Genomic DNA, 17,027 nt, shown 5'->3' with positions numbered 1-17,027 from the left:
CAAAGCTGAATAGGAGAAGATGGGAAACATTGATCTCCATAATTTATTATCACGATGATGCATTGTGAATTTGAAGTATTTTTTTGCAAATCGTCTAATTTAATGCTGCTATTTTATAAAGTTTCCTCGTCCGGAACAAGAGTTTCCACCTTCCCCTACAAATTTCTCTAAGCCCCTTATAACGGATGTCACTTCACGGTGAAACCGAAGTGAAGTGACCAGTTGTCACTCACGGTGAAGTGTTTGCCGTGCAAATCAAATGGGAGTGATAAGTTGTCACTTCACCGTGAAGTGACATGGGTAATAAGGGTCTAAGAGTCAACTTGAAGTGCGATATGGGTGAATTATAGCAAATGGAGATCGGACTTTTTACAGAAGTTATACCAAATTAGATCAGTGGCCAGAAAGTGACGCTCGACTCGACTTACATAATAGAGCCCCATTTTTCCAATTGGAATGTTCTTTCAAAATAACAACCATTTCGACCACTTCCATTTGAAACTATTTTATTTTAGTTTTATCTTCACTACTTTCAGTGTAAAGTGAGAAAATTTATACACATGCCCAAAGTTTACCGGCACAGTTATCTTACGAACTCGTGATAGCGAGATTGAGTAAGGAGAAAATCTTTATCACTCCGGTATTTCTCTTCTAAAATTGAAAAACAATTATACTCCATTTGAATGTAACCATTTTCGTAGGTCGATGATTTGAATGCAAAAAAAATGTGTCAATTTAAAGCTCAATGTGATCATATCATATTTTTACATCAATCATCTGGTACTATCTACACAACGGATCATGTTTGTTCGTGAACCAAAATAAAAAATTGAAACTCTTACAAAATGATAAGAACAAGAAAAATTCTCTCTAAAATGGCATATCCGTAACTTGAAAAAAAAAACACCCGACCAAGTACAGCAACATCATCTTATCTTCTACGATCTCGGTCCCGGTCCCCGTGCTTCGTAGATCTATGTCGATCGTTACTGCTGCCATGTCGGTGACTACTGCTACTATACTTGTCCCGTTTGTCGCCATTCCCGTGGTTACTGCGGTGGTCCTTTCGATAGTCGTCACGATCGTAGCCACTTTTGTCCCGGTGTCGTTCACGATCACGATTCCGGTCCCGTTCCCTTTCCCGATCAACCTTCGACGAGCGATCGCGATCGCTTCCGTTGATGTACCGATTGTCGCGTCCGTCTCGGTCGTCTCGTCGGCGGTCGTATTTCTTTTCGCCGCTGAAATCAAATGCAAGAAAAAATAGGATTAGCCTATCGATCATCGTCATTAATAAATCAAATAGAACTCACCTCTTTTTGTACTTTGGTGGTGATTCGGGTGTAGGCGAGCGCGAACGCGAGTAGTGCTTGGACTTCTTTTTGCTGGACGACTTCGACGGTGTCCGCGATCGATGGCGAGTCTTTTTGCCTTTTCGCGAACCGCTCTTGTCGTTGTAGTGCGATGGCGAATGTATCGTAGGGGAGGATCGTGACCGGGAGCGCGAGCGTGACGGGGTCCTCGACCGAGGAGAGCGAGATTTCGAACGCGACGATCTGGACGGTGAGCGGGAACGTGACCGTGAGGGTGTACGCGAGCGAGAGTGCGATCTTGATCGGGATCGTGGCGAACGTGATCGCGATTTTGAGTGTGACTTTTTCCGGTCTTTTTCGGTGTTGTTGTTCCCATTGTTGTCCCCGCTGGCTGTCACGGGGAGAGCTCGTGAGATGAAACCGCCCCACGCGTTGTGGGATCCGTTGTTCCGATCGACGGTTACCACCGCTGGCGGGGTATTCGTATCGGATCGATCCTTCTTTTTCTGATCTTGATACTTTTTCTTGAGACTCTCCACCGCTTCTTCCAACAATTCAGCATTTGGTTTCGATCTTTTGTACAGAGCCATTATCCGATAGCAAACATCCAACATATTATCTTCGCTAACCCGGAATATTAGGAACCACGATGGGTTGTTAGGAAGCGGAATGTTCAACTTCCGGGCAGTCAGATAGATGCACGCGCAAGCGATTGTCTCTGGTTGGTACCGTACGAAAACATCCGTCCGAAATGAGTCGTTCATGAAATTCCACGCCATCTGCATCATGTTCTGATGCTTTTCCAACTCCAGGTACTTCAGGTACATGACAATCAGCTTGTGAGGATGCTTCACGTGCACGCAGAATCCAAGCTCCTTTAGGACTCGTCTTTCCGCTTTGATCACCTGTGACTTTAGGTTGATATAGTGCTGATCCAAGATCATCGGAATCAGAGGTCTAGATCAAACAGAAAAGGGACGAAAAAGAAAAGAGAAAAAACATCATATAGGCTTACGCTGCTCTGGCTCTCTCTGTCTCTCGCTTTGGGTTGCTCGACTCCCCCTGAACGCACGCGGTTCTCTCGTTTGGACACTTCCGGACGTGTAGCCACGATGACCCCCCTGTGATGAACACGCAGATACGTTCGCTACGAGGATCCAGGCGTGTGCAGAGTGATGTGCAAATAGCTTAGACGCAAAAAATGTATTGTGCAAAACTGATCCAGATGGGATTGCTGAAATGAAATTAGGGTTATGGATACGAGACACATCGGTCATCTTACCAGGTGCCAGGTGATGTTGGGTAATCTGAAAAGGAAAAGAAAATCCAAAGGGATTTCGACACATAGGATAGTGTCCCTAATATTTTACCCCTTCATACATTTCGAAGTAAACCATTTTTTGACAATGTTTCACAAGCAACCAAAAATATTAATTTGTATTGTTCAGATGACGCATTGTTCTACGAAGTAATATTGAAGAACATTTTAATCGATGGATCCAATATTTAGGTCAATAGGCCAACATTAGAGTCATTTTCACTAGACTGTAGCGCTGATATCCACAGGTAGGCTTGGAAAGCTCCCAATTCATAATCTACTGGGCCAAATTGTAATAGCCTAGAGACTAGAGTATACCAAGAGGCCACCGTCTAATCCCAGTGAAAATAAGTAATCTAGCACTGTCATTTTTTCCTCGACCGAACCGGAAATCGAACCCGCCGCCTCCGACTTGGTAATACCGTGCCTTTACTGCCTAGGCTATATCAGGCCTAAAATAATGTTTGGATAGCGTATCCCATGAACTCTTTTTGAGTCTGTAAATACAAGGATCAGAACTCCAGAGTAATTTGAACGTGCTAGATCGCCCTAAGAAATCTTATCGAATGTTTCTATGTTTTTGTAGTTTTGTTATGACCAAGTTCTAACATATTTTTTAAAAAAGTTCCTTGTAATAAGCCTTAACAAATGAGACGGAAAGGGTTAAAACTATGAGCGTTTGTCGTCCTTAAAGCCTGGTACGCAGCTGAAAAGTTATGTCGTTTTTACGTGCTACAAGATAGAACACGGAATGCTAAAGAAATTACGTTTCTTTATCATTTCTCGACCCAGTACGCAGTTCAAAAGAAATCGGTAAAGGAAAAATCGATTAAATTAGTATCGTGATCGGCATGAAGGTGGCGCATTCTGAATGAAATATACCCCGTTCACATTACAGCGTATATCACGTGATATACGGTGTCTTGGCAATGAGCACTCATACATCTAGTTTTCACTGGAAATCCTATGTATGATTGCTCATTGCAAGACAGCCTATATTACGTGATATAGACTGTAATGTGAACGGGGTCTTACCCAACATCCCAGTGATTCCTCGTGGAAGGGCAGAGGATTTCTCGGCTTCCATCAAAGCGAGTGTCACGTCAACACATTCCTACCCATTCCTTTCTTGACCTGTGATCGAGCGCGGTCGGCGCTGGTATTGCCTAGGTTGAGATCACCAACCGTGGGCGGTCAATCATGCTAATGCTCAATTATTACGTTAGGTAATTTTAACGTTTGTTGTACAAATTATGTTTTGGATGCATTTTAACAACATAAAACTGATAATTTTTTTTATTTTAAATTTGACACTTCACTATGAACTAAAAATTTAGCAAAGACACCTCCCGATAGCTGTCAAATTTTCTTTTGGGAATAATCCTCAAAAATTACTTTTCCGTTTTCTTTTCAGCTGCGTACCAGGCTTAACATGTTAAGTTTTATTGTAGCTGTTTGTTCGGGGTTATATGGATCGTACACTGCACTGTTTTGTGGGGTAATTTAGGAAGATAAGGCACACAAATGAACGAAATACGGAGCAAGGCCATTAAGTTTGTATCCATTGTCGTGGCAGAAGTGCAGCGATATGCTTAATTATATTTTTTGTAGATAGTGCTGATAAAAATCATTTCTTCAACACTCAACTTAGCTGAAAATAAAGACAACCTTGGCAGATAGACGAACTACCTGAATGAACTTGCATTTTGACATAACAACATTCTCTTGATCAAGGCCAATGACATTTATATAAGGTCTGGGCCAACAGGCAGCTTGCTGGTGTTAGAAGCAAAAATGTTGTAAACATTGCTGAACATCTCCGAACAGATAGAAATACGTCACTGCCAACATACTGAGAACAGATAGAAATACGTCACTGCCAACAGCTGTGTCGTGTAAAAAGATAAACATTGCAATAAAATACGAACACCACTAAACATTTGCACATTTCACTAACACCAATAAGCCCTTTGGCCCAGACCTTATATGAACGTCATTGGATCAAGGCAACCTCTGAGTATTCAAGGTCAACATTTCAGTGCCAACATTTCAAAGGGGCGTAATTGCTTTTGTAAACAATGGCTTTAGACATCGATTTCTCGCAAATGAAAACCCACACCTCCAAATTAAAAATGCTAGCTGATACAGGAAACATATTCCTCTGCGTGCTGGTGTCATTCATTTTCATGAGTAAGCTTTCATTCGCGAGAAATCGACGACTAAAGCCATTGTTTACAAATGCAATTACGCCCCCTTTGAAATGTTGGCACTGATTTGTTTTTCTTCATTCGCGACTGGATGTTCATTATCGTCTCTGTTGTTGTCAATATTAATTCGCCTTGACACCAGTCCCGAAGTGACGTTTCTTCACACACATTTTGACAGTTCCTTATGGGGTTTTGCGTTGGAGTGAGAAAATAAGAAAAAGTCCGCCACACATAGACTGACAGTTACATATGAGATTTCTCCATAGGAGTAAAGAGTTACAGAGCTCTCGTCAACGCCAATATTCGTCTTCATCTTGGTGGAGAAGATTTTGAGGATCAAATGAAAAATGATTATTTTCATTTTATACAAACAGTGCTGAAGACCGTGTCGTTTTGGTTTTTACACACAGGTCGATGGCAAATTATTGCCTCATGCTGAATTGATGATAATATCGAGGTTTTAGACTCTGGGGTCGATAATATTCAAAATAATCATTGTGTCCAAAATTAATTTGATTATTTGCCTTTTGAGGATCGATTCTGATTTTGACAATCAGCGAAGATTTTCAAAACAAACGCAATTGACGTTGACGGCACCGCCGAAAAATCGTCTCTTCTAGCAAAGATGCCATATCACCGCCACACAAGGTAAACGGAATTAGGGCACAGAATACTTCTTAAAAAATGAAACACACAAAAATTGTGTATAATACACATAAAAAATATATGAAAAAATATAAACATATAAGGCTTACATTTTCAAATATGGGAAGAGGGCGACAAGTCAAACCTTCTAGTACTTGAGTTAAGCTTCAAGCAAACTGGTTGATTTTGCGTCCCCACTTGCCTCATTATCTCCCATAAGGTCTTGATTTTTTTTTTCCTTTTAAATACAAGGTTTTCAGCCAAAGGCTTGTTCACCAGTAAGTTCATGAAGTTAAGGAAAAATAAAGCTCAAGTGTACTATAACTTTACAAGGAATGATTATAGCGATTTCTAGTCTTGAACAAAAACGTATGTTTTGACCGTATGCTTAAGGAATTAACACTAAAAAGCTATTTATAAAAAACTAAAGGGAACTACCAGAACTCCTCTATATCTCCAAAGGAAAAAGTTTGTTTTTTTGTCACTTCCAGATTGTGGGGAATATCCATCCAAATAATTCTTCTGAAGACACTATATGCACAGAACAGAAGTGGAACTTCGGATCAGAAATTGGCTCCACCTTTCATTGGCGAACACTAGCGCACCTAGCGGTAGATGACATCTTCTGCCTGCAGTTAAAATATGCAGCATGCTATGATAGTGTGAGTTCCCATAGAAAGCCTGTGAGGAAGATCTCCAGAACGCATCGCTTATTGAGCAGAAAAACGTACCACTTTTTGATTCACCGATTTGTGCTGTGCTATAATGGGTAAAATGAAAAAGTTAGGCTCTAGGGAAAAAAGATCCATATTTTTTTCCATTTTAGAACACAGTCGTAAAAAAGGGACTTTTATGACTTTTTAGTAACTGACTTGAAAATAGTGACCTAGCCACTCAGAGCCGTGATTACGATATTAATGTAGGTGGCCATCTCATTATTGCGAACCCCCCATCATTTTTACAAGTCCTTACATTATTGGGTGTGGCACTTTTGCTGCACGAATCAAGAAGACTAGGGCTGCCTTTGCGATTTTGTGAAAACGGTAAATGGATACGTCAATAATAAGCGTAGCTGTCAAGGATAAGCAAATAAGGTAGTGGAATTAAATGAAAATTACTAACCTTTCTCTCTTCCCTTATACAGGTATTCCACTAGACGCCCACATTCATCAGGATTCGGTTAATGGATATCAAATGCACCAAAACCAGAATATTCAACAACGACGCAAACGTGGCACATAGCGGAAATGATTCTAATGTTGGCCTATGGATCTAAGATTGGGCCCATCGCTAAAAATCTGCTATTTATTAATTTTATCTAGATGAACGCGTCATTGGAATGGTACTCATGGATATTTTTGGTCGCTATTGAAAATTTATTTATGGGCCCAAATTAGGGGGCATTTAGGCCGAAATTACATCCATTTCCCCTACATACTGAAAATTCTAAAAAACTGCAACAAGTCTCCATCAACCGATGTCTGCGGTATATTATTAACTGTGCGTGGTTTTCCCACAACTGGATCTCGAGTAATGAGTTAGATCATTTTATCACACTAAATATTTGGCTAAATATGAGCCCTCAAGGACTTTGTTTAGTACGTTATTTTACAGTTTTGGTCGAACTTCTTCTTATAAATAATCAATCAAATTAAAAATTAAAATTATTTTTTTATAGAATAAGTAAACTCTCTCTAATAGCGAATTCGTTTATTATTCAGTTCCAACCTGGATCGGGTATCAAGATTGGGTCTGCTTGTTTTCTGACAAACGTCAGTTTGATCGTTTGTTTTTAAAACCCAGCTCAGGTTGAGGTTCGCACTGACAAAAAGTTCGGTTTCGCACTGGGTTGGAACTGGTTTCAACCCCGATAATAAACGAATTCGCTATAAGATTACCTCTCACCCCAGCAGACCTGGGTTCAATCCTAGTCGGCGCCGCCTAGATTTTCTGTGGCATAACGGTCCGGAATAAGAGCCGTGATTGCCGTACAAATCAAATGAGGATCACTTCACCGTGACGACAAGTGACAAGTTTTCACCAAGAAGTGACATCCGTAATAAGACCCAACATCTCTGATCACGCAAAGAAGTAAAGCTGTTGGTCCCCGGTTCGGGTCGATAGGTAGGGACCAGGTGTGGGAGCTGCCTCCCTGGCGTCGGTAGCATTGGTGCTCAGCACGGAAAACAAATCACGGAAAAAAAACTCTCCCTAACTCGATATTGAAGGGCACATCGAGTTAAGCAAACCCCACACGTGTCAATATATTGACCCGAGGGGGAATTATTGACAATAATATTGATGATGTGAATACAGAAGTATCGTCAATATCGATGTATTGACGTCAAAGTAGAATGTGTACTCGTATTGTCAGAGTATAGTCAATAAAAGAAATCCTGTAAGGTCCACTTTAGGGAGGATATCGAGTTACGGAGGTAAATTTAAGAAATTTGTAAAGCAAAAGTAGCCTGGATTTTCATCGAGTTAGAGAGAGATGAGAACGAGTAAAGGCGAGTGCACTGTATAAACAATTTGTGGCTCTTCAAACGGTATTAAATAGAAGTCATCTTTAGTAGAAACATTCTTGAGACTTGAGGTAAGTAAATATGCTGCAGTTAGAGCAACCGTAACGGTCGTTGTCATTTGCGCGACTATTTTAACAGTGCACAGCGCTCTCATTTTAGTTTAGTCACTCTTCTCCACACCGGTCGCTGCTATCGCGGTTATCAATTTACTCACCGTAGTCCGTACCGGTAGTGAGCATTTTGACATTTTTACGAATAGCAACCTTTCTCCCGCACTGCTATCGCGCTGCTAAATTTGGTAACGCGCTTCTCACCGAGAAGCCGACTGCTATTTTAGTTACTCGTATGGCAACCCCCGAGGGCTGCTAAAATGAGTTTAGCAGCGTACCGTTACGGTTGCTCTTACTAAATATAAACAGTTTTTCTGTTTTTTCCCTTGATTTTGTTGTTTTCCGTACTGAGTACCAATGCTCTCGACGCCAGGAAGGCAGCTCTCACACCTGGACCCTACCTATCGACCCATCAACTCATGAACCGGGGACCAACGGCAGAGATTTTATGCCTCAGAAAGGTTTTTTTAAATCAATCGTAAATTATTATTGAATCAATAAACATATTTTTTATTCTACTGCGTATATTTTCAGGCTTAATAAAATAAATATGATTGAATCAACAAGAAATCTCTTTTAAAAACAAACATTTTTTTGTTGTTGACCCAGCTGCCAAATTTGACAGCTTACGTCAAAACCATGAAAGCTCTTGTAAATTCGAAAAGATTTTCTTTTTGATTTAACAATCCATGGGTTTTGAGAAACAAAAATTCTGGATTGTTGAAACAATAATGATTTCTTTTTGCATCCAAAACAAAATGAAATTCTTATTAATTTTATTTACGTCAAACATTATAACGTTTAAAATATTCTTTTCTGCGTGTTGACATACTTAATAGATGACGACCTGAATTCTATTTCAATGCCGTTAATTTGTTGGTACGATAAGCCCACCAATTACAGCTCATGTTACAATAATTGTCGTTCAGTGCACGGCCGATGAGTCACTTGTATTCAGATATAAAAGAAATTTCGAAAAACTTAAGCTCTCTCTCTGCATTAGTCTCATCGACCGTGTGGTGTTAAAAACTGGGATTTTGCACATCATAATCACCAGATATGATCAACCTTTCGGTTTCCGCTTCACAATGACTAAAGCAACAAGGGTCTGATACATTGGCATAAGGACATTTAGCATATTCATTACGAATCGAAGATCATTGAAACTAATAGCACAGACAAACAGAAATAATACTCACAATCACACTCATCGCAAATGAGGTTTTGATTGGGAATGTGATCGCATTTGTCATGGTGGCGCCACTGAAGCGTTAAGTAAGTTATCACATTTCGAACTAATCAGTGATGCTAGTGCTTCTTTAGATGAATTTAGTGGATGTCAGCTCTTGAATATCATTCGAGACTCGAAGCTACGTTCCTTGCCAAGCCCCGATTGATCGAAAAGTTAGCGCCGGTCTATCAACAATCTCTCCGAATCTGTTCGGGTCTTTTACCAGGTACCCCCGGAATAGCTGCTTGCATCGAAGGAGGACTGCTCCCCTTTGATCGCTTCATCTCCAAAACTATCTGCCAACGAGCCATCGGACTTTACCAGCAGACATCAGGAGACGACAAGATTCCCTCCTCACGGAAGCGAACAATTCACTCAGGGAAGCATCCAACCCGACTCTCCCCCCAATATCCAAGGTTTACTGGGTCGGAGCGAGGGGTTGGAACATGCCGAAGATTCTGACCGACCACACAATCAAACACCAATTCAGAGCTGGTGCCAATCCTTCAGCGGTGGCACAAGCGGTACTCGAACTCCAGAACCGGAAATACGGAGGATACACCATTCGGTACTCGGAGGCCCCGGTAGCCCAGGGAAAGGTAGGAATCGGGATTTTCGGTCCAAACCTCTCGGAATGCCATAGACTCCCGGATCAGCGCTCCATTTTCTCTGCGGAAGCCATTGCCGCCTTCATTGCAGCCACCATTCCCGACGACCGACCAATAGCCATCTTCACCGACTCCGCTAGTGTGGTAGCCGCACTGGAATCCGATACGAGCAAACACCCTTGGATCCAGGCTATACAGGAACACGCGCCAAACAACACAGTCTTTGTGTGGATACCTGGACACTGCCGGGTTCATGGTAACGTAAAAGCGGACCAACTAGCCAACTCAGGTCGTCGTATGGCCAAGTACACGCGAATTGTACCTGGTCCGGACCTCAAAAAATGGGTATCAAAAATCACCAACGAAGGTTGGGCTCGCGATTGGGCGGCCAGTGAAACCCCTGCCATCAGAAAAATTAAAAGAGACATCTACAGGTGGGTGGACCCACCGATACATCGAGAGCAGGTCATAGTATCCCGACTTCGAACACATCATACAAACATCTCCCACAACTACAAGGGAGACGGACCTTTCCATAGGATCTGTGATCTATGCCGAATTCCTTAAACGGTGGATCACATTATCTGCCACTGTCCGAAATACGAAGCACCAAGAACCCGCTACGACATCCCGGGAAGCATCAGCGATGCCCTCGGTAACGATTCTACCAGAATTACAGCCCTTTTAGCTTTCCTGCGGGAAGCTGACCTGTTCGATCTAATCTGGTCACCTAACTCACCATCATCATCATCACCACCATACCAGAGCACACTCGGAACCAGAATCTCACAACCAACCACCCACATCAGCAACTATACAGACCAACGCAACGAAAACGGAATTCTCCAACAAAATGACAGTATTAAGACAGCCACTAAGCAACTAAGAGACCCCTTTCGGAGCCCCACCCTCGGAGGTTCCCCTCCAGGGCCACCAAATTAAAAACTCCGTAGCTAAAAACTCTGTTTCCGGGGCCACACGTCCTTTTTCGGAAATCCCCCCTCTGGGATCCAAACTATGTTGTTAGGGTAATTTCCCTCTGGAATTCCCACCGCCCTCAAATAGGGGATTCCCCATCTGGGATTCCCAGAGACGAACCAGCCCAAGGCTGAAAGTCTCTTTAATAAAGAAAAAAAAAATCAGTGGAGACACACCACGTCGAATAGAGGAAAAAAAAGTTGTTAAATATTACATCACTGCACAATGGCTATTCCGCTTGTGTAATTTTACGCTGTGCGATGTACGCAGAATTTGAGAACAAATCATTTTGATGGCTGTAAGTGGGTGTAATATTCTATCATTGTTTACCAGTTATTGATGTGCAATACATCATACAGTGATGCATTACCACGTTTGAAAACTTGTTTCCAGCAAACGGAAAAATCGCACAAAATTCAATCAAAGCAACATAACTGTCTTGTATCTGTTTTGGTTTTATACAACACAGCTGTTGACAGATCGAGGGAAAAGCAACTAGTGAAAAAATTGCATGAACGGATGCTCCGGTTGCAAACCAATGCTTGGGAATGTGCATGATAGAGGGTGCTAGTGTGCATGCAAAATACGCTTGACAATATTTTTGAAGAATTTCCTTCGAAGAGTTCTGTCTGTTTGGCTGTACTAATAGGGTAAATGATGGCTCCGGCACTCAATGACTGTTTTCGGCAACCAAAATTTAATAGTTAATTTCGCGCACCAAAACACTTCGTTGAATGTATTCAAACGATTCATTAGTCTTTCAGCTTCAATCTGTTTACATGTTTACGCTGATAAATTCCCTAATAAACGGGTACCATACACTAACGATATTATAGATGGTACGACTATACCACATAAAGTTGGGATGATATCCCGAATTGGTGGTTAGGCGCTTCTTATGGTTATTGTTTATGCTGGTGCGGACACTGCTTAGATTTACGACAATACGTAAATTCCCCTCGTTAATTTACAACCAAAGATAGCTCTTTCTTTTCATTGCTGCTTGTTCTTTCGCATAGAATTGTAATTGTATTACAAGTCACTGTGTGAAAATATTTTCTTCTTCAGATGTTTAATAAAGAAGGGAGCAGTTCCTTCATTGAATATATCCCTAAAGAAGAGAATGCTTCTCCAATGCATTGTGCGTGAACGAATATTAATGTTTGGGTAACAGCAGATTTTGCCCATTTTCAAACATGAGCAGTTTTACGGGGAAGGTTACCGGCCGAGAAAAAAAAATCGGTTCTTTATTATGTTTCTAAAAATATTGGGAAAAATTATCAAAAATCCAAGAAAATCAGTTTCTTCCATAGATTTTTGTCAAAAATTGAAAAAAATTGCCTCTTAGCAAAATAGAAAAGTCGATGTTTTGTGTTTTTTTGAGTCCAACTTTGTCATAGGGTAAATGTTGGCTTCGGCACCCATTGACTGTTTTCGGCAGCCAAAATTTAAACGTTAATTTCACTATGTTTTCCCATCAACGCACTTCCCTGAATATGTCCAAACGATTGTTTAGCCTTTCAGCTTCAATCTGATTATATTTGAACGATTGAGCAATCCAGTAATGCTACATTTTTCTTCAAATAAAGCATACGCACTACAAAATGGGGTTGATTTCGAGTTGCCGATAATAGAACAGCTGGTTAACACGCAGTTCTAATGGGAAGGTTGCCGAAGAAAAAGAGGCTGCCGACAATAGTCACACTCACCTGAGAAGTTTGGAGCGTTGTAAAAACGCTTTCAAAACGTTTTGAAAAATTCTGTCGATTGGAATGGATAGAAAAGCAAGCAGCAGATGAATGTAAACAAACAGACACATCATATATGTGCGTGACGCTGAGAAAATGCTAGTAGAAGTGCAGACGCTGCTTAGATTGACGAGAATACGTAAATTCCCCTATGACTTATAAAAAATGTTTTTTTTTTTTTCCTTTGGATTGTTTTTTTCCGTCGATCTTGTTTTCCGTGCTGAGCACCAATGCTACCGACGTGCCAGGAAGGCAGCTCCCACACCTGGACCCTACCTATCGACCCATCAACTCATGTTTTTGAACATGATTTTTTTTTTTGAAAAATTAGAAAAAATGTGATTTTTTTAAATTTTTGATACCTTTTTCCAATATTTTTAGAAAAATCAAAACGTAAATATTTTTTTCGGAGCGGTGAACTTCCCCTTAATTACCACGGAAGGACATGGATATTATGAAAGAATGAGGAGTAATTAAACGAAGGAATAATCATAGTTTGTAAATTAACTCATTGGTTTTCAAAATTTTCGAATAATAGCAATTATTCCAGACATCAAGGTTCCCTTCCATTCATTTCGGCAAAAAAAATGTTTTATTAAATTATGGAATAATAAGATATTATGATAATATTTTGTTTGCGTAAGTAACAAGAAAATATTGTAAAGTTTGTGTTTGACACATAATACCTGCCAATTTTGCATGAGAGTCGCAATAAGCGATTTTGTCATTTATCTTACCCACTCTTCGCTCTTCACTCTTCGCGAAAAGGCGATCAGAAAACCACTCATTGTGGCTCTGTCAAACCTAAATTTGCAAGTATTATGTGTCAAATACAAACTTTACAATCTTGTCTTGTTGCTTACGCAAACCAATTATTATCATAATATCTTATTATTCCATAATTTAATAAAACATAGTTTTAGCCGAAATGAATGGAAGGAACCCTGCCAGACATTATGCTAAATCAAGAGCAAATTTTCATTATGTCGTAAGTAACATTCGCACCGATCCGAGAAAAATAAAGTTTTGTTTTGATGACCGAAAAGTTATTCCTATTTCCAATTAAACACATATAATCTCATAGTGATAGCAATGTTCAACATATTTAGCCGGGTTTTAATCATACACAGGCAAATCGCTAGCTTTCATGCTAAGAAATACTGGTTTTTGAGTCAAAAGTTATTATACGTCGTTTGGTGGCCCCTATTGTTACTTAAGTCAAAGTGTATTTACCAGGATATTCGGGAGAATTATCAATTACGCTTCTTACGTGCAGCCCATTCATCATTTTAGGACCACCGAAATCATCTTAGCAACAAACAGCTCGATTTATTCACTTTAATAATGAGAAAGCGAAACGACGAAAGTACACTTTTCACGGGTTTCTCAGTGCTGTTACTTAAGGCAAAGGGCATCTCCATAGAAATCGGGTGACTTAAGTAACATCGAAAACTATTTTGATCGGAAGGTGATTACATCAAAAAGCAATTCGACTGGTAAATAAATTTAAAAATGGGATGTGATCGTATATTCGGACAGTATATAGTGTAATAGCAGGAGCATCGATTGACACTGATAGCTCGACTTTGTTTACCTTTGTTACATTCGACGTAATGAAAATTTGCTCTTGAAATGTACCAGACCCAAATAAACAATGGCAATATTCTGATATGAAAAATCGTTGGTTTTAGCACCAATGAGCGGTAATTGGAACAAGAGCATAGAAACAATGTAGACATTTATTTCAATATTATCGATACAAAGTTATCAATTTTCTACGGAATACGGTACCGAACATTGTTAGCCGTTAATATTAACGATGTTGATGTTCGGTTGATCCTCAATCAATTAGAGTCTGACTGAAATGATACACTGTTGGTACTTTTCAACTTTCATATAAACATGGGACAATTATGCTGCCACCGGCAGTAAAGCCCTTGATGTTTTTTTTTTTCATTGGAATTCTCGATTGTGAACGGAGTTCTGAACAAAGAGCGTAATTCTTGATAACATCTAGCTGAGTAGGTTCCTAGGTTTCGCCCAAGTAACCAATAAGCCAAACAAGTGACCCTTCCTGCCATATACGGGTCTCATCAGAACTTACCAACACTGGTATAACCGCTGCTTAGCTGTATATAGCCAAACAGGTGAAATATAGTGCCAATGATTACTTGCGCAGTTGCCATTGGAAAAGGTGCGCTTGCAATATTGAAATAAATGTATACATACAGTGGTTAGTGATGTCACTAACTGCGAGCTTTTTCGAGACTACCAAAACTGATTTCATTGCGTCCTATTAACTGGATGACTTGCAACACCACGGTAACTAGCAAAAATCCTTCGCATTACACATATTTTGTTATGATAATAATTCCGGAGATCACTTTAATATTTGTTGAAAGTCACCCGGTTAACCGGTACCATATTAAGCCTTTTCCTCTCGATTTGCTGAACATCTAACGGCTGGAACTTTCCTAAAAGAAAACACAGTTAGAATAGATCGAAAACGCTTCAAACCTTATTTGATACAAGTATTTACTTATCGTTTGATGATCCGCCATCCGTCCAGCTCGGGGTGAACCCCGTTCCAGCGGGTGATTTCCACCTCGACGTCGCGGTGGTGCTGCTCAAACGGTTGCAAACAACGATTGCTTTTGGATGTACTTTGCCGGGCACTACGAATTTTGCGCCATTCGTTCAAATGTCGATAGTGATAGTTAGGTATTAGGAATGCGTGTTGGAAAATGATGGAAACAACCCGAAACCGATTGTGTAGTGCTCGGCTTGGTGTGCATCTAAAAACGAATTCACCGTTGTTTCCCAACCGCTTGTGCAGGGTCAAAAGCCAATCCACTCTCCTCTTTGGAAGCGCTGTCCATCGAAACGATGTCACCGCCCCATCAGTTTTGCAAGTTTTTTGTTTCGCTTTTGTTCGTTTACTCTTTCTAACACTCAACACCACATTTTCGTTACATTTCATTTAAACTAAACTAATAATAACCGAGTTTTGCACAATACATTTTTTGAAGGGGGTTTGGCTTTAGTTTTGTTTTGAGTAAGATTGCGTCTTACCTACAAAACTATAATTGAAATAGATTAATAAAGCGTGTTCGTTCAGGGGGGAAAAGGGAGTGATAGTCGGATGCGAGCAGCTCGAGTTTCGAGTCGTCACCGGATACTTACTTCTGTCCGCGGACCTGTTTGATGTGATGGAACACGTTGATGACGTCCCGGATACGGCGGGGAGCTTCTTCGATTTTAGATGCCAGACAAACGCAGCTCATCGCCGTCGCTTCCATACTGTGCCGGACGAAGGACTTTGAGTAGAAGAAGCGCTGGAACAGCACCTGCCCGGTTGCCATCGCCACCTGTTGGGTTTTGCGAGGGAAGGGTAGCAGTTGGTACGGTCGGTGTTGACGGCGTTTTCACGACGACCACGATGGCAGATAGAGAACGGAGGGGGGGAAAAATGGGGAGCAAAACAGTAGGTTATTAGATATTCATTGGATACCGTGGAACTAAGGTCTATAATTGGGCTATGTCTAATTGTTTTATGATCGTTAGGTTTTGAATATGAGCAATTGATTCTCGAAATACAGGCCTCCGAAGGAAACTTTAGGTTGTTCTCGTATTCTTGAATTATGTAATCAAAGCCTTGCTCGATGCATATTCTACGTGGATTCTAGTTCAGGATCATTTCGCACTTATGTGACCACAAATTTCAATGTAACAAACATGAACTACCAATTTTAACAAGATTCTAATAGCGCTTACGATGTATGTTCGGCCATAAGTTGGATTCCCATGAGAACCTGCGGCTTACCTCTTCACCTTCCAAAAAATTAAGGAACAGTAGCAATAGGTTTTTTTGGCAGCTTAGTATTTGCTGTTGTGCCATTTGGGGCGGTCAGTACCACGACTAGGAGACTGTACACACAATAAGACAAGGGTTCAGGTTCAGCGTCGATACCGGATAGAAGGTATAGTCGCTATATTTATAGTCTGACGGATAGAATTTCGGGAAAAAATTGAGCTGTCAAATCTAGACAGAGCTGGAATTAGGGCGTAACAGCTTTTAGAAACAATGACTTCTCTTGATGATTTCTCGAAAGTCAAGGCTGGCAAATCGACGTCACCATCGAGTAGGAGAAGACTTCCCCTACTAGATGGATATGTTGGTTTGTGTAGGCCTGCCTTGAATTCCTAGAAATCAACGAGAGAATTCATTGTTTACAAAGGTTGTTACGCCCTAATTCCAGCTCTATCTAGAAATAGCCGAACCAATCGAGCATATCACGACCAACAACAGAAAAGAGCACATCCGCTTTTGCGAACAAATCTTCG

General features: G+C 40.7%; 1 protein-coding gene across 1 annotated transcript in view; it reads right to left on the bottom strand.

Moving 5' to 3' along the window:
* Positions 1–487: 487 nt before the first annotated feature.
* LOC135696829 (cyclin-L2) overlaps positions 488–17,027 on the bottom strand; it is a 28,013-nt gene continuing 11,473 nt past the window's right edge. The window contains exons 2-4 of the mRNA XM_065216345.1: positions 15,867–16,051; positions 1,314–2,270; positions 488–1,241 (exon numbers count right to left, since the gene is read on the bottom strand). Of these exons, the coding sequence (XP_065072417.1) occupies positions 932–1,241; positions 1,314–2,270; positions 15,867–16,051 (1,452 nt within the window). The 3' untranslated portion in view covers positions 488–931. The remainder of the gene's footprint in view (positions 1,242–1,313; positions 2,271–15,866; positions 16,052–17,027) is intronic.

Source organism: Ochlerotatus camptorhynchus, unplaced genomic scaffold (genome assembly GCF_037179485.1).
Source record: "Ochlerotatus camptorhynchus isolate MF236.1 unplaced genomic scaffold, CSIRO-AGI_Acam_v1.1 ptg000062l, whole genome shotgun sequence".
In the NCBI taxonomy this organism is placed as follows: Eukaryota; Metazoa; Arthropoda; class Insecta; order Diptera; family Culicidae; genus Ochlerotatus; species Ochlerotatus camptorhynchus.
Note: the sequence above shows the minus strand (reverse complement) of the source record. Positions and strands in the feature narration are given on the sequence as shown.